Here is a 25,961-nt window from a genome sequence, read left to right on the forward strand (position 1 = left end):
CTTGCCAAAGGTTGGTGATCCCTGCTCTAGTGACTGTTCATATAGTGTTTGTGTGTGTTTGTTTTTACAAGAATGCTGTACAGTTTAGGCTAAACTCCAAGTTTCTCTCCAAAGTAGTATCTGATTCCACCCCAACCTATCTATATATACTTACCAATCTTCTTTGCAGGGCCTCATACTCAAAAAGATGAGCAAAAGCTCTGCACTCTGGATGTTTGCTGAGCACGAGCTTTTTATCTGAAAAGAACAAAGCCTTTTGTGTCTCTTCTCAGTTGTCTGTCTCCTACTCAGAATGAATAGGAAGCCATCCTGTAACAGTACGACTTTCCAATTGGATCACTAGCTGAATTATATGCTCAAGATCCAGGGCATCGTGCTTGTAGAAAAGCTCTCTGCACACTCAGTCTCTATGGTATTTATGGGAAATGTTCCTGTCATGGATGTCTGTATAGCACGGCAACATGGTCTTCAGTCCACACTTTTGCTAGACATTACAATCACATCAAGAAAGATGCTAACATAAGGAAAGAGTCCTCTCTTCAACTAAGACTCCTGGCTCCCACAGAAACTGCTTGGGAGTCACCTGGTGTAATGGACATATGCAGTTACTCGAAGAAGAAAAAACAATTACTCACCTTGGAGTACCTGTCACCCTTTGAGATGGGTTGCATGTGTCCGTTACCTGACCCACCCTCCTTCTGCAATACAGCAGAGTCTGTCATCCAAAAGTCCGATATGAGGAACTGGAGGACACACAGGGCAGCTCTGCCCCATAATAGTCTCAGCTTGGTGCGTGAGGAACACCAGGGTGAAGGCATGGCTGCCCCTTTGTGCATTGCAAGGGGAAACCCTCTGGCACAGGTACATGGGATATACACACACTTAGTGTAATGGACACATGCAAAACACCTTGAAGAACAACAGTAGGAGAAGGTGAATAACTGGTTTTTATGTTTGCACAGCTTATTCACAAAGCTTTTAAGATGTACAGAGAAGGAAGGCTGCACTAGGTATACAGGTGCAGCTGCACAGTGAAAAGTTTTTCTGACTAGGAAAAATTCCTGTCCATTTCAGCTGTAGTGTGGTTTTTTATTTTTAAATTGAAGAAATGTGTGATGTGTTTTGCTTTTCTTAAAATGACTGGATCATTCTTGCTAAAACTTCCTTTAAGAACACAAAAGAAGAAGCAAATCCTGGAAAATTTCACACCCAAATGTGAAAATTTGAAAAAACAAAGTTGAACAATTGAGAAACTTGAATGGAAACAGTAATATAATCTTAACCATAGCAGTTACTGCTACTCCATGTGTAATTAAGGTTATTGAGACTTGTGTTTTGATATGGGTGAAAGCATCGATATTTTTGGGTGCTGTGGATTTTTAACCTTGCAGCTTAAAAAGAAAAGTATTGATGCAACCGCTGAGATAAACAAGATAGTATTGCAAAATCTCTCCTCCTAGTGTATTCACTGTCACTCTGAGATGGACATTGTACTACACATTAAACCAAAATAAGTTAACTAGAAGTGATACTTCCAGACTCCTCTATCTTTACCCTATCTACAAGAGTGACTCTGGAATTCTGGTATTCCTTAGTCCTGTTATACTGATAGTTGCCCACAGTCAAGGGTAGAAGTTGGTCTTTTTGAGCCACAGCACTAAAGTTTTGCCTAGAACATGGAATCACAATGTGAGGGGTTATGGGCTAAGCAATGTTGGAATACAAAGACACTCTGAATACAGGTTCAGATCTCAGCAGAGTCATTTCAGCTCTTCTTCCTTCTGAGACGGATGAGATAAGTCTATGCAGTTTACTATATGTGGGTGTTATGAATGAGATCTTAAAAACAGAGGTTCTGTCTACTCTCTGTGTATGTTAAGGGTCAGATGGTGTGGCTGGTCCAAGTGAGGGTCATGGAGAAGCATCAAAGCAGCAGGAGACCTGCAAGGGAACTTGTCCTGAATTCCAGGAGCTTTGGGGGAATTTATTTTGGAGGACAATTCTGCTACCTTTTGAATATCACCTTGTACTAACAGTTCTGTTGGCTAATGGGTAAGAAATCAGGGGCAATGGGACTAGACTCACCTCATCCCATCCTAGTCCTGTCAGAGTACTGGTGCTGGTGATAGCTGGAAGCAGTCCATATGCTAAGGGAGTTCAAGGACTATTATTACTGACCTTTGTGTATAGACACAAGAGTAAGGAGATGAAGACCCTTTTTTGTGCCTTCTTTCACCACCTCCCGTTCCTCAGACCAAGCAATACTTTAGGCCAAAAGATTTCATGGCATTTCTTTGTTGGTTTGACTCAATGTGCCTACAAAGTTTCGCTCATCTTACTCTTGTGAACTGTGCTATGAGACAGATGGGTGCTGCCCTTCATCCCAGAGATGTTTGCACTTCACTGGTATCATATGTACACCATGTGAGAAGGACTTTGGGATGAAAAACATTTAGTGTAAATAGGTTTACCAAAAAGAATGGGATCCTGACAGACTGGAGGATCACGTTAAGACCATAGCATCTTGGTCTCTCTCTTATTTTCTCACTTCTCATTTAGTTCTTTTTCAACCAGGGAAAATATTATTTGTCTATTTTACTAAGCTATAAAAACAAAATTCTGAAATACCTATATTAGGTTCTGATTTCCATGGCTGGACAAGAAATGGCATCTCATCCTGACAGATGATTATCTGGCATCAATGAAAAATGCATTTCTCACTTCCCAAGTGGACTGTGGCAATATTACTCTGGCAGTCCCTTCTAACCCTTTGATTCTATCTACTTGAATGTAGAGTTGTCAGTCCTCAAACTCCATCTAGTCTAGTACAGAATGCATTAGCACATCTCCTCACTAACTTGGTCTGTGATGAATACATCAGACCAGTCATCTGCTCTTTACACTGGCTCACCATTGAATACTATGTCAAATTCAAGGTCTGTGTTCTCCTCTTCAAGACAAGTTTCAAAAGGGTAGCCGTGTTAGTCTGTTCCAGCAAAAACAACAAGAAGACTTGTGGCGCCTTAAAGACTAACAAATTTATTAGAGTGTAAGCTTTCGTGAGCTTTTACCCACTTCTTCGGATGTATGGAGTCTTGTTCAAGATACTCAATGATTTGGGCCAAGGATATCTAAAAGATAACTTAATCTTTGTGATGAGGGCCATCGCCACTCAGGCATAATGGAACTGGCTCTTGCAAGGTAAAAGCTCTTTGGTGCAGTTGTTGTGGGTCATGGAGTTTTTATAACATGTTGAGGGGGCCTCTGAAAGAAAAATGTTGAGAACCCTTGGTATAAGCAGCATATAACGCAGGGTCTGGCAGAGTTGTTGACTCAGTTTGCTCCCTAGGGCTGCTTTTTAAAGCTAATATTCTGTTTCAACAGAAAATTGTCTCAAATCTGCTTTTCAGCATATGGGTAACAAAACTGATAAATTTAATTCCAGGGAGTAAATATTTAGCCATCGTTTGATACCTGGAAGTATAAAGCAAAGGCTTGGACCAAAAAGTGACAGAGATGTAGGAGGAGGAAACAGAAGTTAAAACAAGAGAAGTAAGAGATGGCTTGCAGATGCAAAGGTCTTGCTAGAACTGGGGTTCTAGGGTCTTGTGATGAGGCTTCCCCTTTCAAGGTTTTGAGAGAAACGTGTGTTTCCATTGTGATGTAAAAATTTCCTAGTAAGAACCATTTTGTAAGGTGAAGAAACTTGTCCCCCCTACTTCTGCCTAGGAGAAATACCAGCATGCTTTTCCTTATACTTGCTCTTGAAGGAAATGTACAGTAACAATTTAAAATACCTGATTTGACATGTAAATGAAGCAAAATGTTATTTGGCTAGTGGCATCTTAAAAACTAGAGTTTTTTTTCTCTCAAGGAGGTAAAACTAAAATTGTCTTAAATTTCTTCTGCATGGCAGCAATAAGTGGAAAAGCAGGGTTTCTGTAGGGATGTTGCCAAAGGGCATTTCCCACAGTTTTACTTAAAGACACATTTGCTTTGATCAAGTCCGTTCAGACTTTTTTTTTTTTTTCCTGCATGCAGTGGCCCACTAGGTACTTTGTTTCTGTTGTCCATGGTGCTTAACAGTGACAGGGAGCAAACTACAGTCGTTTCATTTCTCTAATAAAAATTCTATAAGAACAATTATAGGAGATTGCTTGTCTAGCTAGAAAGGGTCGCTGTGCATATGGGTAGGGCAAAAGGAGATGACATTGGCTGTACAAGAATAAGCACTGAAGGACAGGCAGTAGACAAGTGTGAGGTCACTGTGGCCCTCAGGAAGTAATGCCAAAATGTTCTCTCTCACTTGTCTGTCTTCACTGTTCCTCTTTCATTGACACACGGCATAGCACCCTGCTCAAGGCAGACTGAAGTCTTATTTGGCTTGCCCATCTCTACTATTCTGGTTACAACAGCAGGGCTTTTTTAAAAAATGCCCTGTGGTAAATGTCAGTGCCACAGGTACATCACTTTAAAATATTCTGTTGATTTTAATATAAAAAAAATAAAACAAGATTTGGTACTTGGGCTGAATTGCTACTTCAGTGTTTCTTGACTTGTCAGAGGAAAAGCACCCTATTAATGACAGCTCTCAGAGTAGCAGCTGTGTTAGTCTGTATCTGCAAAAAGAACAGGAGTACTTGTGGCACCTTAGAGACTCACACATTTATTTGAGCATAAGCTTTCGTGGGCTGAAATCCACTTCATCGGATGCATAGGATGTAACACTCAAAAAGAAGATATTTATACATACAGAGAAGATGAAAACTTGGGAGTAGCCATACCAGCTGTAAGAGGCCAATCAATTAAGATGAGCTATCATCAGCAGGAGAGAGATAAAAACCTTTGAAGTGATAATCGAGATGACTCATAGAAGGTGTGAGGATATTTTAGCATGGGGAAATAGATTCAATTAGTCTAATGACTCAACCATTCCCAGTCTCTGTTCAAACCTAAGTTAATTGTATCTAATTTGCATATTAATTCTTGTTCAGCAGTCTCTCTTTGGAGTCTGTTTTTGAAGTTTTTTTTGTTGCAAATTGCCACCTTCAAGTCTGTCACTGAGTGGTTAGCGAGGTTGAAGTGTTCTCCCATTGATTTTTGAATGTTATGATTCCTGATGTCAGATTTGTGTCCATTTATTCTTTTGCATAGAGACTGTCCGGTTTGGTCAATGTATATGGCAGAGGTGTATTGCTGGCACTATTAATGTCTGTCACAAATTATCCAGGGAAAGAGGGTTAACGCTCCCTGTTTAATTCCTTCATATTTTAAAATGCAAAACACTCATTGCAAAATTAACCACTGCTAACACTGTTAGTAGTGGATGTTTGGTCTAGCTGTATGTTGTTTTGGTGGTTAACCTGTGGAACTCCTTCCCAGAGGATGTTGTGAAGGCCAAGACTATAATAGGGTTAAAAAAAAGACTAGATAAATTCATGGAGGATAGGTCCGTCAATGGTCATTAGCCAGAATGGGCAGGAATGGTGTCCCTAGCCTCTGTTTGCCAGAAGCTGGGAATGGGTGACAGGGGATGATCACTTGATGATTACCTGTTATGTTCATTCTCTCTGGGGCACCTGGCATTTACCACAGGATACAGGGCTGGGTGGACCTTTGGTCTGATCCAGTAGGGCCATTCTTATGTTCTTATGGGTAATAGAATGCTGGCATAAGCTTGTAGGTATATACTGTTAGGTGGTTTAATTTTAGCAACAGAACCTGCCATGTCTTGCAGTGGTTGTGTTTTAGCACCTTCACCTTGAAAAAGCTGCCATATTGCTCTGTTTCCTTGCAGCAAGAAAACTGTCTTCCTAGAATATTGTGAAACATTGGGAACCAGATATCTAAACTGGACTTTGAGGCTTACTACAACTTGGAATTGGTTAATTTGATTCCTGGAGGTTTTCCTTTGCCTCCACCCTCCTCTTTGAGATACAGTAGTGGCTTCCCTCTTCTCCTCCCCCAAGGAACAACAGTATAGGGGAGAAAGTAAAGTAGTATCAGTGCATGGCCATGAACTGAATCCTTACATTGAAAGACAGCTTTATGGTTTACTCCCAGGGATTTTTCTCCAGCAGCCAGAGGGTCCAGTCACTTAGAAGACAATCCACAAATCCTGGTTTCCTCTCCTCTGCTGTCAGCCAACTCTCAGGCAAAGACCATGTAGAACTGCCTGCGTGCCAAGTAGCTGCGGCAATGGTTCCTATGGTATCCCCAGGAGCAGATACGGTACTACTTTACCATCAAGGTTTTTTAAAAAAGTCAGGCTAGAAGTTGAACTAGCTATGACGGGGGGTCATGACCCCTCAGGGGGTCATGTGGTTATTACTTAGGGGAGTCAGCCTCAACCCCCAAATCTGCTTCACCTCCAGCATTTATAATATTAATTATAAAAAATGTGTTTTTAATTTACATGGGGCAGAGTGTGTCACACTCAGAGACTTGCTGTGTGAGAAGGGGTCACCAATACAAAAGTTAGGAAGTTGGCCTTCCTTTTCCCTTTTATTTCTGAATGGTAGATTGTGAAGAAAGGTTCTGAATTGACTGTACCTAGATGGATGAAACTGTACATAGCAGGTAGTATTTGGAGTATTTTTTGGTAGTGAATATAATCTGTTGATACTACACTATACATACGCTGAATTACATAATCACTCTAAACAGGACATTATTTTTCTAGAAAACAGACTATATTTTGGCACACCTATTTTATATTAATTTAGGGATGAAGTTTTAATGACTCGTTAAGCGTTTATTTGAAAAGGGGGAAAACAGCAGAGACTTATAACTAAAAAGGTAAATAACAATATTAGATTCTATCAAAAATCTTAGTGATAATTTTGGTTCCACTAATTTTGATGACTCATTTTAAAATTAATGTTTTAATAGCTTTTTATTTGAAAATTCTCTTCTCCTCTGACATAGATATCTTGGTTTCAGATATATAATTTCAGTAATTGATGTAAATAATAAGTAACTAAGCATCTGCAGATGTGTTTCTGATATCTCTTTATGTAGACTTCAAAAGTAGCTGCCTCCGTAGATTCTTCGCAGCAAGAGGTGGCAAATCTATTTGTTGGCGTGAGGAAGTGGAAACAATGATTAAGATAGTTGGACTAACAAGTGTTACTGGAGCTAATGGTATTACTTGCAGTGCAGTACAACATACATACATTTTTGATACACAACCATACAAATGCAAGGAAATGGTAGGTAACTTTGGAATCATTTTCCAGTGTCCTTGTTTATATCTGTTGTCAACGATCATGTGCAGTTTTATCAAAACACAACATTTGGTAAATCATAAATAAAATAGTGAAAACAATTTAAACTCCAGAGCCTACCATATAAACATAAAAGGATTCTCTTTAGGGGACTTGTAATCCTTTGAATTATTCATGTATTGTAGTTTTCAGTAAGATAAAAGAGTTCTGGCAAAAAAAAAAAAAATGAGGCAACTTTCTCCACCCCTGAGGAATAATACGCATAATAGGGTGAAGAGAAAGTAAACAGCTGAAGCAAAAAATACCCCATTATTACTCAAAACCTTATAAAAGTGAAATAAAGCAAATCAAATAAGGTGGAATTAAACAATGCTAACACATTTAAAACTTCCATTGGTTCTAAAACCACAGACAGAGGTGAATCCCAGAGGACTCTGTGCCAATCTAATAGATTGAAAAATTGACATTTTCAGGGAAACCAATATGAAAGAATTTAAAGAACAGAAAAGCAAAGGAAGTGGAAGGCCGTCAAATGATTTTTTGGTTTTGTGATTCCAAAGTACTTCGTTTGTGAATAAGGCAGTATCACCTGAAAGTCTTTTTTTATATCTTGTTCTAATCATAACTTCTTGTCTTACAGCTACAGGACCGCACACAGTTTAGTGACCGAGATTTAGCCACTCTCAAGAAATACTGGGACAATGGCATGACCAGCCTGGGCTCAGTCTGCAGAGAAAAAATTGAAGCTGTTGCTGCAGAATTAAATGTTGACTGTGAAATAGTGCGGGTAAGAAATGTACCGTCTCTCTGTTATCTTGTTTCAGAAGCAAAAATAGCATAGATAAAAAACCTTTTAAAATTGCATGAGGTAGCCAGAAATATATGTCACATATTAAATAATAAATGACCTGTTAGGATGTACTCTTGTTCTTTCACCAGTCTATATATAGATAAAAGCCCTCAGGTGAGGTGTTTTGTGTTTTTTTTTTTTAATTGATCATCAGCAAGAGCAGCTTTACAAAACATTTGACGTTCCATTTAGAGTGGAATTTATATAAGATTTGAAATGAGCAGGGGTATCCCAGCAGATTGGAAAGAACTAGCAATTATGATGGAACTAAAATACGAAGTGCCTCTAGGGATAAGAGAATGCTTTTGGTGTAAAATCAAAAATATATGAAAGAAATTGATCAAAGCGTGTGTGTGTGTGTGGGGGAGAGAAATACTTTGGAGGAACCAGGATAAGATGTGACAAAGAGGGCAAAGGATATCCTGAGGGATGCTAGGAAATTTCCATTTAGTAGTTCATACAGTCATCAGTGGTTTCCTTAGGGAAGAAAAATGCATACAGTGTTGATGTGGTTGATCACTTTAGAGAGCCATGCAATGTAACTGAAGAAAATAGTAAAATGATACTGGACACCAGTGGACAGATGTTCCAGAGGTGTAGAGAAGAATGCAATCCTGGTGGCATTCTAAAATATCTGGATTTCAGACTCTGTTCTACCTTGAACTTGAAATCTGGATACTACAGCAGTAGGCAGAGCTGCAGAATTGTGATCAACATGGTGGTCACATATGGGTAGAGTTTATACAGATGCATCATGCTCAGGGGTTAGAAAAGTGATAATCTCATCATTCAATACAAGTAAGACTCTGCCTAAAGTAAAGCCTAGAATTCTCAAGCCCTAATTAATAGAGAGTTGGGAGGAATTTAGAGCAATTAGGAATGAAGGAATTGACTTCTGAGAAGAGTTCAACAAAATGTAATGTGTGTAGTTTGGCTGTGTGATGTCTAAGAGGGAGCACAGTTGAAACAGTTCACAAATATTGAACTACTTTGCCAAACCAAGTGGTGGAAGTTCTTTTGCTTGACTGTTTTAGAGTAATTGGAGAAAAATGCAGGACAACATAGTGTAGAAAACAGTCTTTTATTAGCAGGAAGATGGACGTGACAAGTTACTTTGACCTTCACTTTTCATGGTCCTGACAAGTAGGTATTAGTCACAGGATTTTTTTTTTATCTTGAGTCCAAGCTAACTCTATGATGATATTTTATTTTAGTTAACTTGTTGTTTCATCATCTTTCTTTAGGCGCTATACTAAGCACCACAATAATGAAAATATTTATTATTTAGTTAAGTAGTGTTTATAGTTTTTTATAAACTATGGGGAGTGCATGAAATTTTCATCATATCAATAATACATTGAAATATACATAAGCATTTAAATGAACGTTTCTTTTGTTGTAATACTTGAATTTTTGGATTAAAGCCTTTAATCCATTATGTGATCAAAACATATTTTTATTTTCTTTTATGTAAATTTACTTAAATTATGTAAATCCCTTTGTGCCCTTGGAGGCACTCTCATGTCATATTAAGTACAGACCAGTACTTGTTAAAATAGAAAACATTAGAACTCAAAAATATAGTCTTGTACATTTATTCATTTTTAAAAGGTTAATTACTGAGACAACTCTCTACATTCACATTTAATAGTGTTGGGATTTTTTTGAGCCTGAAGGTACTAAAAGAGGGACAGGTAATACATAATACTCTGGGATTTAGGCTACTGCAAAGATATTATCCTTTCTCAAATATTTGGGTGTTTTACGCTGGTATATGGAAATGATCAGATATTGAGCATGGGACTGCATTCTTTGGAACAGTGGTTCCGAACCTTTACTGCAACCTGTACCCTTTTGGTTCTCAAAATAGTTCTCGCACCCCTTATCAAAAATCGTTGAAGTAGGTCAGTTCTTTAAACCTAGATTTTTTTTTGTTTGTATATTATAGTAATTGTTAAAAATGTATAATGTTAATAAATACATAGGTTTGATGAAACAAAGTAGTTGTACTTATGTGCTTGTGCTTAATTTTTGTTTTCGATGATCTGCCTTCTAAAAAAATCTGGCATGTCTTGAACCCCCAGACAGGGCATTTCACACCCCCAGGGTGTGCGTGCACCTCAAGTTAAGAACCACTGCATTAGAGATCAGTAAATCAATATTTTTTTAGGCATTATGGGCCCAATTATTTATTTAATAGGACATCTTGGATAGAGTGTGATGGGTTAAGCCCTTTGATCCCCCAGTTCTGCAAGTCATAATATGCTTTAGGATGCCTGTGAATTAAAGTCAATGGAGTATTGTATGGGTGCAGGGGTCTGGCTATGTGGTTTTGCTTTCAGCATCAGGTCTTGTGTTCATAAGAAGAGCATGTTCAATAATAGAAATTGTCTAGTGTATTTGACTATCATCTACGGCAGGTGTCCCCAATGCGGTGCCCGCGGGCGCCATGGCATCTAAGTGCACCCACGTACTGGCCGATGGACGAGCATTTGCTGAAATGCCGCCAACAAGCTGCATCATCCAGAGGTGTTGCCACCGATTTTCAGTGGTATTTCAGTGGCAACGCCTGTGGATGACGCTACTTGGCGGCGACGCCTATTGACATTGCCGCTTTTTGGTGAAATTTTGGCGGATGCTCGTCCGCCGCCATGGTCCTCCGTGGCTCGTCGCCAGACAAAAAAGGTTGGGGGCCACTGATCTATGGCATTTGGACACTGACTGTAAAAGATGGGTCTGGATGGGAGAAAGCCACTTCTTGCCTCACCCTTGTCCCTGTATAGCCAAGACAAACAATTTAATCCCATCAGTAGTAATCACATTGATACCAGAGAAATTCCCCAGATTCCATTTAGTATTCCTGACCTCCTTTTGAATAAGCAAGAATCACTCCACCATTGGAAACTGGAGGGCACATGACACTAGGGTGACCAGATAGCAAGTGTGAAAAATCAGGATAGGGGATAATAGGAGCTTATATAACAAAGTCCAGAATATCAGGACTGTCCCTATAAAATCGAGACATCTGGTCACCCTACATGATACTTCAAAAGTAGGGGAAAGGTCAGCTGAGGTAAACAACATAGACTTGGTGGAAAAACCAAAGTAGGGGAAAGGTCAGCAGATCATAACGCTGAGGTAAACAACAGCTGCACGCTAAAAATAGAACTGGCAGTGAGCATGCATGGAATGTTGGCGGTGACATGTGCAGTAAAGATCTGACAGGAAGATATTATCGAAGGTGTCTAAAAAGTTCTGGCAGGATAGCGTGTCAGTGGGCTGATAAGAGAAGAGAGTAGGAGCTGATAGGCAAGAAGGACAGAGAAGAAGAGCAAAATTTGCCTGAGCAGTCCATTGACAGCAGCAGCAGAGTATCCTCCCCGGTCCAGCAGCAGTGGGAGAAGTAGTAAAAGCAACACAGCAGCAGAGGAAAGCAGAGAGTGAGTTCAGGAGAAACCGTAAGCACGGAGTAAGTCTGTCAGACAATATTACCGAATAATGTAATGAGTATCAGTGTGCATGTGTGCGCTTGGGTTAATAAAGGTGTGTGTGTGTGTGTTGTGCTATTTGTAAAGAGAATGTATATACGTAAGATTTAAAGAACATTTAAAACTGCTGTCAGCAACCTCTGAACAACTGATCACCGTAAGCAGGGCGCATCACTTAGGATCATCTCAGCTATAAGGCAGTATGGTTTGGGGTGTTCTTTAACTTGCTATAAGAGATTTGTGTTTTAGATTATTATTGTATTAGGGATTATTATTTGCACCAATAAAAAGGTGCCTTGTTTTGAAAAGAACAGTGTCTTTGTGTCAGTCATTTATCAGAAGCCTGTGTCTATGTCCTCCAGGTATTTCCTTAGCCACCCTGGAGACCCATACTTCAGGAAAACAGATTGGTTAGTAGGTGAGCTATTCTAGGGGTACCCTAAATCTGTTTTGGCGGTAATAACATCTGGAATGCACTGCTCTTGCTCGTACAACAGTTGAGCATACTGTACTCTACTTTACAACCATATACAAAAGAATATATATTTTACCAATTCATGATTGTACCAATAGGAGTGAGATGGCTATCAGTCCCTCTTCCTCATTTAAAAAAATGTGTCTATATGTGTTAGGGTTTTGAAGGTGCTGTGCTATGTAAACACGAGTATAATTGATGTGACAATTACAAGTATTTTTCAACACAGGGCTAGTGTTCCTATGTGTATAAATCTTCTAGGCCTAACAGTACATCACTCTCCAAATTTAAAAGGCGATAAGGCAATTGACGTGGTGTTGCTACTGGGTCAATACATGAACAATTTAAAATGGAAGAAGACTTTCACCATAACCAGCAAACTTCTGAAAGCCCTTTTCAAATGTCCTTCATATCAGAATAACAGAAGTTATCATTTAGAGGTTTTTTCAGGAACAGGGCCTAGCTATGAAAGGCACAAATCATGAAAGATTGGAGGATGGCAGCACTGCAAGGGCAGAGGCTTTTTTTAAGATTGTTGAACAGGCACAGATTTGCAGTCTATGCCTTCATTTAAGTCGGGTGTCAGAACTGTGTGTTTAACCTTAGCTAGTGACTGTGTGTTTTTTAAAATATTGTTTTCATTGAGCATATTGTTTAGAGTAGTACTTCTCAGCTTTAACTATTAGCTAACAAAGATTTTATTTGGGAGTTATTCTTGTAATCAATGACTTTATAATTTAATTGGTTACATTGTTTCAAGGAAGTAAGTACCAAACTTGCATCATAACACTCAGGTATAGTTACATGAAACTAAAACAAATATTCCTTATGTTCTTCCAGTTTGTGAAGAAATGTGATCAAAATAAATGGTTTAATGTACATACACAATTTTCACATTTTGTCTTTTTTTTTATTTTATCTTGTTTTAATTTTATTCAGTTCCCCTCTCCACAGCCTTTACCGCTTTGCAGTGGGTTTTTAAGGGGGATGGTTTTTTTTAATGATTTGTTCCCAAGAAGAAATGTTGTTGTTCTGGAAAGACACACATATGTGATCTATAAGCATGACCCCATATATCATTTGAATTCTTTAGTGCAAAGAATATGAGGGAAATCTATTGCTTTTCCTTTCTCACGTAAGAATGACATTTCAACCCTGTGCACCATCAAATTCCATCGGATTCAGTCCTTTCAGGTTCAGTGGTTTAGTTTGTCCCCTGGCTCCAATGCTTCCAAAGGGATTGTGATCACATGGAGTGACTACAGGCTACACATTAATCTTGCATATGTTTTAACACGCCTAGATGGCCTTTCACGGATTTCCAAGGCACCAGAAGCAATGCTGGTTATTTTGTGGTATTCTCAGACACGTGAACTCTGTACCAAAACCTCATTAAATTGTCCAATACTTCTTCAATTTGTTTTTTGATTAATTACCTAGATTTTTGTGTCTAATTAGAAGTTTGTTTCTTTTTAATCCTCCTTCTCTTGACTGATTTATTCATTCATGCCAAAGTTCGGTGTTTTACATTAGAAGAGCTTTCATGGTGATGACCTGGACTCTTAGCCACTTGAATGTCTTGGGAGCACAAGGATGATGACTAGAAATAAAAACCTTCTTTGCACAATTTCATAATCAGAAATAATTTGAGGAATAGAGGACAGATGCATGACAATGGGGTTTTGTAAGTAATTAAAGTTTTCATTCTTTGTAGAGTGTTGATTTGGGTTTTTCAAGGAGATAGTATAATGAAGAAATTAAATTAGAATATGTCGTTTAGATCAGTATTCTTCCTTGGGGTGAAGCCAGTTGGTTTACGGAAAAGAGAAATGTACATATTTAGGTGTATTTCTCAATGCACTGCTCCAAAATATTCATTATAGATTGGTGTTTGCTGTAGGAAAGCCTGTAAATACATGGCATATATTTTCTTTTCTAATTTTAAGTTTGGATTCCAGAGAAGTGGATACATGTATTTCAAGGGGCATATTCAACATACAGTAGTGAATACACGGTTCTATTTTGGAAGAATTTTGAAAGCAGAAATGACACATCAAAAAGAAAAATAAACAGTCTGCCTTGTCCATATGTTTCAATAACTTCTTGCTGGATTTTTTTCCGTAATTCACTGTGAAAGGGAACAAAGAGGCAGACTCACTCTTAAATAAAGGAAAGATAAATTGTGGTAATGGTGCAGAAACCCTACAGTAGTTAGCACCATGCATTGCTGCCATAAGTATAAGGAAGTTAAAGATATGGCAAATTATTTTATGAGAAATTCCTTAACTTCCAATTATACTCACTGTGTTTAAAATGCTCTAATTTGCCCATTTTTTGAACTATTGTACATTCTTTATTATGAAAATGTAGATTAGGGGAAGGGTCATATTATCCAAGAGCAAGGGATCATCAGAACCAATGTGAAGAGTAAACAGTTTTGAAGTTTTTAAAGTAGTTTTGTTTCAAAGGTAATTAATTTTGAAAAAAGCTACACACAGCATGGCATAGTCTTGTAGGTAAAGCTGGTAACCCTGTCTGTTGTTAAAGATGCCGGACATTTTGCATTATAAGAAACTGAAAATAGTGTCTTATATCTTTGTAAAACTTTAACACTTTGGGCTCAAATTTTCCATGCTGGGTGTCTTCGTTGGGCTTTTTTTATTTTTATTTTTTTTATTTCAGCCAAAACAGTTGAGCTGTTTCTGAGAATGAGGCAAGGAAAAATACAATGATAAATTCTGGCAACTTTTTTTTTACACTTTAGTACCTCCATGCTTTGGAGCCAGGACTCGAAATTTATCAGGAAATGTGCCTTTTCCATCTCTGTGAAAATCTGCCGGATTCTGGCCAAATTATAAACCTTTGATGTAAATCCCAATTTGCACATGTTCATTAGAGATTTCTTGATTACAGCTGCTAAAAATATGTGAAGATTTCAGCGTTGCTGATCATGTTACAATGCCTCTCAGCTCCACGTGCTGACCAAACTCTGCCTGTGCCATCCCAAAGTCAGGATGGAGCTGGGCATGGGAACTCATCCCAGAGACCTTGTGTCTCCTGTGTTTTCAGTGATTCCCCTGATGACACCCAGGTAGCACGGAGGAAGAAGTTGTCTGATTTGAATACAGAGGAAACAAAAAGCCAGATTTTGGAGGGGAAGAAGAGAAGTGGAGTGGATTTGAACAAGAAGTTTGGTTGAGACTGTGACTGGAGAGGCAAGAAACAGGGACTGGCTGGGTGTGGAGACCAAGACTGGGAGCTCGAGGAGAAGCTTGGACAGGTTGGGCAAGGAGACAGGGATGAAGAACCAGTTTGAGGAGGAATGGAGGTGAGGGGAGATTAGGTAGGAAGAAAGACTGAGACTGGCTGGGCAAAGAGGCTGGGACATGGAGATAGGGAGGGTTTGTAAAGGTATGACCAACATTGAATGCAGAGCCTGTGTCAGAAACTGAATCTGAGAGCCAGTGTGGGTGGGGAGGGAAGAGACTGATCAGACAAGAAGCCACAGGCAACCTTAATTTTGGCATTTTTAAATTTTGAATGCTTAACTTTGCAATCTTAATAATGTTCTTTTAATGTTTTTGTATGTAATTTAGGGAAAAGAATAAGCATGTCTATTACCATCTATCTGGTCATACTTGTATACTTTTAAGTGTAAATCTTTATCTGTTGAGAGATGTGGTGACTTGGGGTATGTCTACACTATGAAATTAGGTCGATTTTATAGAAGTCGATTTTTAGAAATTGATTTTATGCAGTTGATTGTTTATGTCCCTACTAAGCGCATTAAGTTGGTGGAGTGCGTCCTCACTACCATGGCTAGCAAGGACTCATGGAGCGGTGCACTGTGGGAAGCTATCCCACAGTTCTCGCAGTCTCTGCTGCCCATTGGAATTATGGGCTAAGTTCTGAATGCCTGATAGGGCAAAAACATTGTCGCAGATGGTTTTAGGTACATGTCATCGCTCTCCCCTTCATCTCTCCCTCCGTGAAAGCAACTGCAGACAATTATTTCATGCCTTTTTGCTGGGTTACCATAGCACAGCAAACATGGAGCCTGCTTAGCTCACTGCTGTTGTTGTGAGCATTGTAAACACCTCGTACATTATACTGTAAAGAACCTGGCTAAGAGACGGTAGCATGAGGACAATTGTGATGAGAACATGAACACAGACTTTCCTGAAAGCATGGGCTATGGCAATTGGGACTTTGTGGCGGAAGTGGGGCTGGTTGATAAGGTTGAATGCCAATTCTGGGCCCGGCAAACAAGCAGAGATTGGTGGGACAGCATAGTGTTGCAGGTATCGGATGATTCCCAGTGGCTGCGAAACTTTCACATGCGTAAGGCCACTTTTCTGGAACTCTGTGAGTTGCTTTCCCCTGCCCTGAAGCGCAGGAGTACCAAGAGGAGAGCTGTCATGACTCTTGAGAAGCAAGTGGCGATAGCACTGTGGAAACTTGCAATGCCTGACTGCTACCGGTTAGTCGGGAGTTGGTTTGGAGTGAGCAAATCTGCTGTGGGGACTGCTGTGATTCAAGTAGCCAATGCAATCATTGATATTCTGCTATCAAGGGTAGTGACTCTGGGAAACATGCAGGTCATAGTGTATGGCTTTGCTGCAATGGATTTCCCTAACTGTGGTGGGGCGATAGATGGAACGCATATCCCTATCTTGGCATCGGACCACCTTGCCAACCAGTACATAAACTGCAAGGGGTACTTCTCAATGGTGCTGCAAGCACTGGTGGATCACAAGGGACATTTCACCAACGTCATCATGGGATGATCAGGAAAGGTGCATGATGCTCGCATCTTTAGGAACTTCGGGCTGTTTGAGCAGCTGCAAGAAGGGATTTACTTCCCAGATCAGAAAATTACTGTTAGGGATGTTGAAATTCCAATATTTATCCTTGGAGACCCAGCATGCTCCTTGCTCCCATGGCTCATGAAGCCATACACAGGCAGCCTGGACAGTAGTAAGGAGCAGTTTAACTATAGCAAGTGAAGAATGGTAGTAGAATGTGCCTTTGGATGTTTAAAAGTTCTCTGGCACTGTTTGATGACTAGGTTAGACCTCAGCGCAACCAATATTCCCATTGTTATTAATGCTTGCTGTGTGCTTCATAATATCTGTGAGAATAAGGGGGAGACGTTTATGGCCGGGAGGGAGGTTGACGCAAATCGCCTGGCTGCCAGTTTTGAACAGCCAGACACCATGGAGATTAGAAGAGCACAGGTAGGCATGCTGCGCATCAGAGAGGCTTTGAAAACCAGTTTCATGACTGGCCAGGCAATGGTGTGAGAGTTGTGTGTGTTTCTCCTTGATGCTCTTTGTTGATTTTAACTCCCTGTAGCCAACCACCCTCTCCCCTTCAATCACAGCTGGCAAAGGAAATAAAGTCACTATTGTTTTGAAATCATGCATCCCTTCTTAATTTAAAAAAAGGGGAGATAACTGATAAGGTATCCTGGGTGGGATGGGGGAGGAGGGGAGGACAAGGCCTCATTGCTTATTGTAGCTACACTACAAATCAAAACTGTTTGAATGACAGCCTTCTGTTGCTTGGGCCATCCTCTGAAGTGCAGTGGCTGGGTGCCCGGAGCTTCCCCCTGCGTTCTTGGGCATTTGGGTGAGGAGGATATGGAACTTGGGGAGGAGAGCAGGTGGTTGTACAGTGAATGCAGTGGTGGTCTGTGCTCTTGTTGGCTTTCCTGCAGCTCCACCAGATGCCTGAACACGTTCGTTTGCTTCCCAATTAGCCTCAGCATTGCATCCTGCCTCTTCTCATTGCTCTCACTTAATGCATTCCTGGACTCTGCCACTGAATGCCTCCATGCATTCAGCTGTACCCTATCAGTGCAGGAGGACTGCATGAGCTCCGAAAACATGTCATCACGAGTGCAGAGGTTTTTTTGCCTTCTAATCTGCGATAACCTCAGGGACGGAGATGATAGGGGGAGCATAGAAACATCTGCAGCTGCAGGGGGATAAAAAGGGAGAGTAAAGATTAAGATCATTCATTTCTGAGAACAAAAGGGAGACTCTTTCACAGTGAATCAGGCAATTCACAGCAGACAGCACGTGCGCTTTAGGTACAAGGTTGCATTTTGCCTTTTATATTGAGCGCCTGCCGGTATGGTGACACATCACACACGGCTGGGCAACAGAATTCAGTTTCCAGGCAGCTATGGTAAGCCAAAGGATATGCGGATTTTTTCAAGTGCCTTCAGTTGCAGCGCCCTTCTTTCCCATAGCAAGCAATGCCGGTTGGGTTTGTCATTAAAAAGGACGGGCTGCAGTTTTTGGGTGGATGTGTAGCACACACTTCTCCCCTCCCATCTGCGTGGCTATTTGGGATGATCCCTTTTAGCCAAGCGCAAACAGCCCAGCATGAATGGGGTCCTTTGACTGTTCCCTTACAAAAATTCCCCTACTTCAACCAGGTGACCATGAATGATATCACTCTCCTGACGCTAACACAGAAAGATATAGACCGAATGTTGCTTCAATGCGACCAAAACCCAGGACCATTTGCTGCTATGCTTTGTGCTGCAGTGATTCCAGACTACTTGCTACTGGCTTGGCATGGTAAAATGTCCTACCGTGGAGGTTGAAATAAGGCAGCCCTCCTCAAAAGCCTTCTGCAAAGACTTTCAGAGTACTTCTAGGAGAGCTTCATGGAGATGTCCCTGCAGGATTCCCGCTCCATCCCCAGACACATTAACAAACTTTTCCAGTAGCTGTCTGGCCATGAATGCATCCCAAGTCTTCAGGGCAAATCAAACATTAAACACTATTGCTTTTAAACCCTGTACTATAGTTACAAATGTGCACTCACCAGAGGGGCCTTCTCCACCTTCAGAGACGGGGATCCCACCTTGGGAGGGTATTGGCTCCAGAATGATGAAAAGGTCCTGGCTGCCAGGGAGAATGGATTCACCGCTTGCCTGCTATGCATTCTCTTCCTCCTCTTCCTCATCCACAAAATCCTCCTCTGTGTTGTGTGAGACTCCCCCCATTGCTGGTATCCATGGACAGTGGTGGGGTCGTGGTAGGATCCACCCCTAGAATGCCATGCAGCTGATCGTAGAAGCGGCATGTATGGGGCTCTGACCCAGAGTGCCCATTTGCCTCCTTTGTCTTTTGGTAGGCTTGCCTGAGCTCCTTGACTTTCACATGGCACTGCTGTGTGTCCCTGTTGTAGCCTCTGTCCATCATGCCCTGTGTGATTTTGGCATATATATCAGCATTTCTTCTTTTTGATCAGAGTTCTGCCTGCACAGATTCTTCTCCCCATACAACAATCAGATCCAGTGTCTCCCGTTTGATCCATGCTGGAGCTTGCTTGGGCTTGTGGGGGGACTTCATGGTCATCTGTGCTGCTGAGCTCGCCATGCTGACCAAACAGGAAATGAAATTCAGAAGTTCCCTGAGCTTTTCCTCTGTATCTAGTTAGTGCATCGGAATTGAAAGTGCTGTCCAGAACGGTCACATTGGAGCACTCTGGGATAGCTCCCAGAGGCCAATAACATTGATTTGTGTCTGCATTACCCCAAATTCGACCCAGCAAGGTCGAGTGTAGTGCTACTCCCCTCGCTGGGGAGGAGTACAGAAATTGATTTTAAGAGCGCTTTAAGTCAACAGAATGAGGTTGCTTGTGTAGACGCATTCATTATAAAATCGACCTAATGCGGCTAAATTAGATCTAACCCTGTAGTTTAGACCAGGGCTTGGATTATGTGAAAGGAATATAAGGTTGTGTTGTCTGATTTTAAGTCACCTTTAAGATTACTTGACCCTGAGACTACCCCAGGTTCCTGCATAGTTTGGAGTGGCCTGAAGTTTGCTCTTAACACACATAGAATCATAGGATTGGAAGGGACCTTGAGAGGTCATCTAGTTCAGTCCCATGCACTCAAGGCAGAACTATGTATTATCTAGACTGGGGTGGGCAAACTTTTTGGCCCGAGGGCCACATCTTGGTATGGAAATTGTATGGCAGACCATGAATGCTCACAAAATTGGAGGTTGGGATGTGGACGGAGTGAGTGCTTTGTCTAGGGGTGCAAGCTCTGGGATGGGGCCAGAAATGAAGAGTTCAGGGTGCGGGGGGGTGGGGCTCTGGGCTGGGGCAAGGGGTTGAGATGCAGGTGGGGGAGTGCGGGATCTGGGGTGCAGGAGGGTTGGGAGCAAGGGGTTTGGGGTATGAGAGGGTGATCAGGGCTGGGGCAGAGGGTTGGGGCGCTGAAGGGTGTCAGGGGTGCGTTCTCCAGGCAGCACTTACCTCAAGCAGCTCCCGGAAGCAGCGGCAATGTCCCTCCTCCGGCTCCTACATGGAGGCGTGGCTCTGCACACAACCCCATCCGTAGGCACCGCCCCTGCAGCTCCCTTTGGCCACTGTTGCTGGCCAATGGGAGCTGGAGGAGCAGCGCTTGAGGCGGGGCACCGTGCAGAGCCCCCAGCTGCTCCTGTGCGTAGGAGCCAGAGAGGGGACATGCTGCTGCTTCTGGGAGCCGTAGGACGCCACGGCACACGTGGAGCAGCGCAAGCCCCAGAGCCCACTCCCCGGCAGGAGCCTGAGGGTCGGATTAAAATGTCTGAAGGGCCGGATGCGGCCACCGGGCCGTAGTTTGCCCACCCCTGATCTAGACCATTCATGAGAGGTGTTTATCTAACCTGCTTTTAAAAATCTCCAATGATTAAGATTCTGCAACCTCCCTGGGCAGTTTGACTGACAACACCTCCTAAAGGCTATTCTTACAACAGTGGAAAGCCAAAGCATAGTGGTGCTCTGGCTGTGCCCAGTTTTCTCTGGCTATGTCCTCTTTGTGGAGGGGAATGAGATAGAGCTATACCACTGGAGGATTTACAATATGCTGTGGGAAATCCCAAGGTGGCCAGCTCCACTATGTTTTGGGGTGCTTTGTTCCACTGGCATGTGGTAGAGCAGGGAAAATTGGCCCAAGGATCTTGCCCTCTCCTTGTCACATAGTAATGTTCATTACTCTTGGTTTTAGGACTGTGACTTTTGTTACTATTTCTGATATCCATTTGTATTTCTCTCTATAAGACTTGGATTGGGAATCGAAGACGAAAATATCGTTTAATGGGGATTGAAGTTCCACCGCCTAGAGGAGGCCCTGCTGATTTCTGTGACCATCCTGAATCTGGTGCTAAATCAGCACTTACTCCAGGAGAGGAAACTGCTACTGAAGTGGGAGATGATAATGATAGGAATGATGAAGTATCAATCTGCTTATCTGAAGGAAGTTCACAAGGTATTTGAAACTGTTTTGTTAATTATATTTTGCAGTTTGTGTGCTTTTCATCCCTCTCTGGTGTGTGCATTCTAAAGGGTTTGAAACAGTTGCTTTTCTTACATAGGAAATGAACAGCCTTCTGAAACTCAAACTAGTATTTTCAAAATTACAGTCATTTGGCATTGTCCTTGCCAAGGTGGCAGAGGCAAGCTTTGGAGCTATTATGTAGATTTATACAAACTATAATAAGAGCACCTATTCAGCACTCTGCGCACTCTTTAACAATTTATTTTCTGAAACATTAAAATAAGTAGACCTGTCAGTTCCTCTTGATGAGTGGTTCTAAACCTGTTTACCGTTGTGGGCCGCATATGTAGCTCTCTGTGTGTTATGTGGACCACATCCACACAATGTATATATACACTACCTGTACATCTAAAAAAAATAAAATAAGGTTTAGTATTTATTAATGGCAGCAGTATGACTCAAACTGATATAGTACCTTTCATTTCAACAGTGGCAAATGTTTGCCAAGAGCATTTTAAATTAGCAAAATAAGTCAAAACATTAACTGTTAAAATGAATTAATTTACTGTAAGGGTGGCATGGTATGGTATATTGCCACCCTCCCTTCCTTGCTGCTGCTGGCAGCACAGCTGTGGACCCTGCCTGCAAAGATGGCGCCCCCCGCCCCCCAGCCAGGGACTTCTCCCCCATGCGCCCAGCATCCTCCCATTTAGGGACTGCCCCTCAGCCCCTCCCCACATTGCACCCCCAGCCAGGGAATGCTCCCCATCACCCAGCCCAGCTGGAACAGTATCCCCAGCATCCAGACTCCTCCCTCCGCCCTACACTTGGCTTGCACACGTGCCTGCCCTGCAGAGACAGGATGCCTTGTCCAGTACTGACCGCTCTCCCGCTCCCAGGGACTGTCCCCTCCTTCATCTAATTCCCCACCCAGCCCCCTCAAGGACTGCCCCCCCAACACTCAACCTTCCCATCCCGGGACTGTGCCCTAGTATCTAGCCCCCTATCCAGGAACTGCCCCCAGCCAGCAGTCCCCAACCTAGAGTCTGTCCCCCATGCACTGGCTGTACTCCCACCCCATGGTCCTACGCCCCTGCATCCTTCTTCCTGTGCAGGCTGGTCTCCTACCTCTGCAGTAGCTCAGCTGCCAAGTCCGCCCTCCCCACCTGCCACTGTGGTCCTAGTACTGGGGCGCCTGCTCTAGCTGGGGGTCAATGGACCTGCAATCTTGCAGAGTCTGGGGGGGATCCTGCAGGAAGGAGCTGATGCTGGGCCTAATCCTCCACTGCCCCATTTTTTGCACACCCCTCCTGCTGGCTCTGTGCCTGGGTCAGGTGCCACTCCCGCTCCGCCCTAGTTATGGCCCTGACAATGTCATGCGGGCCACAGCTGTGTGCTGATTGGGCTGCAAGCAGGTTGAGAATCACTGCTTTAGGTCAACTCAAATACACAATCATGTTGTTTAACTTGAGTTACAACACAACCAAAACAATCTAGTCCAAACATACCTACAATAGTATTAAAGTCTCTTTAAACAGAATTAGTCAGCAAAGTCAGTAGCACTGGGCTGTTTAGAGGGCACCTAAAGTAAGTGTGTGTGTGTGTGTGTGTGTGTGTGTGTGTGTGTGTGTGTGTGTGTGTGTGTGTGTGTGTGTGTGTGTGTGTGTGTGTGTGTGTGTGTGAGTGAATTTGTTTTCCCACCCCTGCAATTTCATGAGTTTGAGTGTTAAATGGGAATTAGACGATCAACTCATTTGCTCTGTCTCACAGAATAGAATGACCAAAGCCAGTCTTCTGCGTCCCTTTTTAAAATTAAAACTCGAGCCCTTAAGGAGATGAACTGCCCCCTTTGCACATTTCACTGGCTTCAAAAGTTGAGGGAACTAATTGCTCCCAGCGCTTCTGATTAGAAGTGATCAATAAACCCTGTGCTCACTAAACTAAAAGGAAGTCTGTTTTAGTGCACACTGTTGCAGCTTTGTATGCCACATTTGATCTTGTCAATTTGTTTGAGTGGTATAGAAGAAAGAGACATTGAGAACTGTTGGGAACAAACTTGTGATGTCTTTGTCAAATTCAACTATAAATAGAATAAGATGATTGGGTAGAACTGATTGAAATCCAAGGAAGATGCCAAAGTATGAGAATCCTTGACTTGCCTGAGGGAGAAGGAACTGGTCCAGTAGGAGGTTTTTTATTTAAAAGAAAAACAAGTGAATGTTACACCATTTAAAGTGAAGGATGACTCAATATTCATTGAGCTAGGCCTTTTGAAGCTGAACACAGAGCTTGATAGGATCCGGGCAAGGAGAATATGATTATAATAAAGCTTATGGAGCTATGGACAAACACAGAATTTCCTTAGTAACAAAAATGAAGGAGATTTTTATATTCAACATAAAGATTATTTTCCTACCAGCCACAGCCCAGAAAGTAGTTCAAAATAGGTTAGGAGGCAATAAAGAGAACCTTTATGGAAAATTAAAATGGATTTATTAAGAATAAGTAAACTATTTTATTAGACCCTCCCCAAGTCTGTGGAAAAGCTGTTGGACTAAATTGCAACTAAAACCTTAGATATAGCAGTGGACTTTGACTCTGATAATCCTTAAAACTGCCAAAATGATGGTTTCAGTTTTATTGTTGGGTTGCAGACGTTATTTCTTCTGTTGGCACTGACTGTCATTTAGTTTTGAGTTTCCAGTCTGCTAAACCCATAATAAAGACTTTATGAGAGGAGAGAGAGGGACTAATTATGTCAATGAGGGTTTGAAAAAAGAACTGGCACTCCTGGAGAAGATAAGTAGTCCAGAATTACATGCAGCAGCTGTTTTGTCAGAGCTGTGTAATCACCCTTTTAACTTCTTTGGAAAATACGACTATAGGTTCCAAAAGGACATTCAGAGAGTTGAAAAGAACTACTTCTGGGGGAATTCTGCACGAAAAATTAAAAATTCTGCGCACAATATTTTAATATTCTGCATATTTTGTTTGTCAAAATAACACAATATAATCACACCAGTTTCAGTTATTTTTGGTCATCTTATTTCAAAATACCTGTCAGCGAGTATGTCTATAACAATAGAGACAACAAAAAAGATTCAGGAAATATTTTTTGACAAATAGATTTCTTACTAGGCAATAATTCATTTAAACTCCAATACAGAACTGTATTTCCTGCACTGCTTAGAAGCAGTGGAAAGGCTTGGGGGAGTCAGGGATAACAGAGGAACTGAGGGCGAGGGAAGTGTGATTGCTGGGAAGGAGCCTGGATGTGAACTTGGGGTTGTTGGTTATGGGTGAGAAAAGTATGGAACAAATTTTATTGGGGGGGCAGGGAGGGTTTGTTAGGGAGCATCCCCTATAAAGATCCTGGCTGACCCCTAGCCTTTCTGATTCAGTCAGGCACATCTGCCCCATCTCTGTGTCCCTGCACTCCCATGTGTCTTTGAACTCCCTGCCCAAATGTGTCCCTCCACTCCCATTCAGACACCCACTTCCCCTCATCCCCATGTGGCCCGGCACCCTTCCCCCCCATCTCTATGTGACCCAGCACCTCCCTCATCCCTGTGACCCTCTGCGGTGAAGAAGGCACTATAGGCTCTTTCTCTTCCTTAGCTAGCCAGGAGTGGTGGCTCTGTTCCAGCGCCAGAGTGCCCTCTGATGGAAAAAATGGCCAAGCTGCAGCAACTTTCCAGCCGAAGTTATTTTCGACTGAGGCTGCTCTCTCTAGTACCATAGCGCCCTGTAGTGGGCACAAGGCAGAACTTCAATAACTTTCTAGAGAAACTATTTTCTGCCCCCCCAAAAATTAATATATATGCATGGCACATGAATTATGCGCACGTGTGATGGTTTAAAATTTCCCCAGAAAGAAAAGAACTAACTAGGTAAGTGAAATAAGTGTAATGAGGCTGTTGAGGGCTGCTGCTCTTTAAAAGTAGCTGATGAACAAAAATCAAAACCATAACTTGATGCAAAATTAAGGGTATATACTTTATCAAAATCGGAAAATGGAAAATGTTAGAATTCAGTAGTAACATTAACTGGCCCTTTTGTCCATACTACATTAGTTACATCCACATTAGGTTTAAATTTGTACAGCTCTGAGGTCAGTGAGCTGTGCCAATTTGCACTAATTGAAGAACTGGTTCTTCATGCTGGAAATTTGGATTCACTGGTCAAACTAAGCAGATGATGACTGTTGAGATTACAGGGCAAGCTACACTTTAGAGCCTTTTTCAGTCCCCCTCATGTGCACCACTCTGGTAACAGCTTTTGCTTCCTTCACCCTTCTCTGGGTGGAACCACTTCGTCCTACTACGCTTAGACTAGATCTCTGGACTGCAGTCCAACTGTTTACCACCAGTGGTAAATTGACAGGCTCAGCTGCTTTCAGCACCTGCAAGGACTTTCTGCAGAAGCCTGTAACAAGCAGGCGATTGAAATGACACAAAACAGCTTCATCAAAACAAAATATTAATGCTACATTGCAGTCAGAGAAGTGAGTTAAAATAACAAAAGTCTATGAGCCAATTAAATATCCAACTGGTAAAACTGAGATGCATATCCTATTCATATAAAATAATACAGATGTCGCCTTTGTTTTCCACAATGACCCTGGGCAGTGCAA

At 41.9% G+C, this 25,961-nt stretch overlaps 1 protein-coding gene across 3 annotated transcripts in view; it reads left to right on the plus strand.

The window, feature by feature from the left end:
• The window catches only part of HDX (highly divergent homeobox), a 91,059-nt gene that overhangs the window by 46,513 nt on the left and 18,585 nt on the right, over positions 1 to 25,961 (plus strand). For all 3 annotated transcript variants that reach the window (XM_030576149.1, XM_030576150.1, XM_030576151.1), the window contains 2 exons: positions 7,867 to 8,013; positions 21,112 to 21,319. In XM_030576149.1, the coding sequence (XP_030432009.1) occupies positions 7,867 to 8,013; positions 21,112 to 21,319 (355 nt within the window). The remainder of the gene's footprint in view (positions 1 to 7,866; positions 8,014 to 21,111; positions 21,320 to 25,961) is intronic.

Source organism: Gopherus evgoodei, chromosome 9 (genome assembly GCF_007399415.2).
Source record: "Gopherus evgoodei ecotype Sinaloan lineage chromosome 9, rGopEvg1_v1.p, whole genome shotgun sequence".
Taxonomy (NCBI): domain Eukaryota; kingdom Metazoa; phylum Chordata; order Testudines; family Testudinidae; genus Gopherus; species Gopherus evgoodei.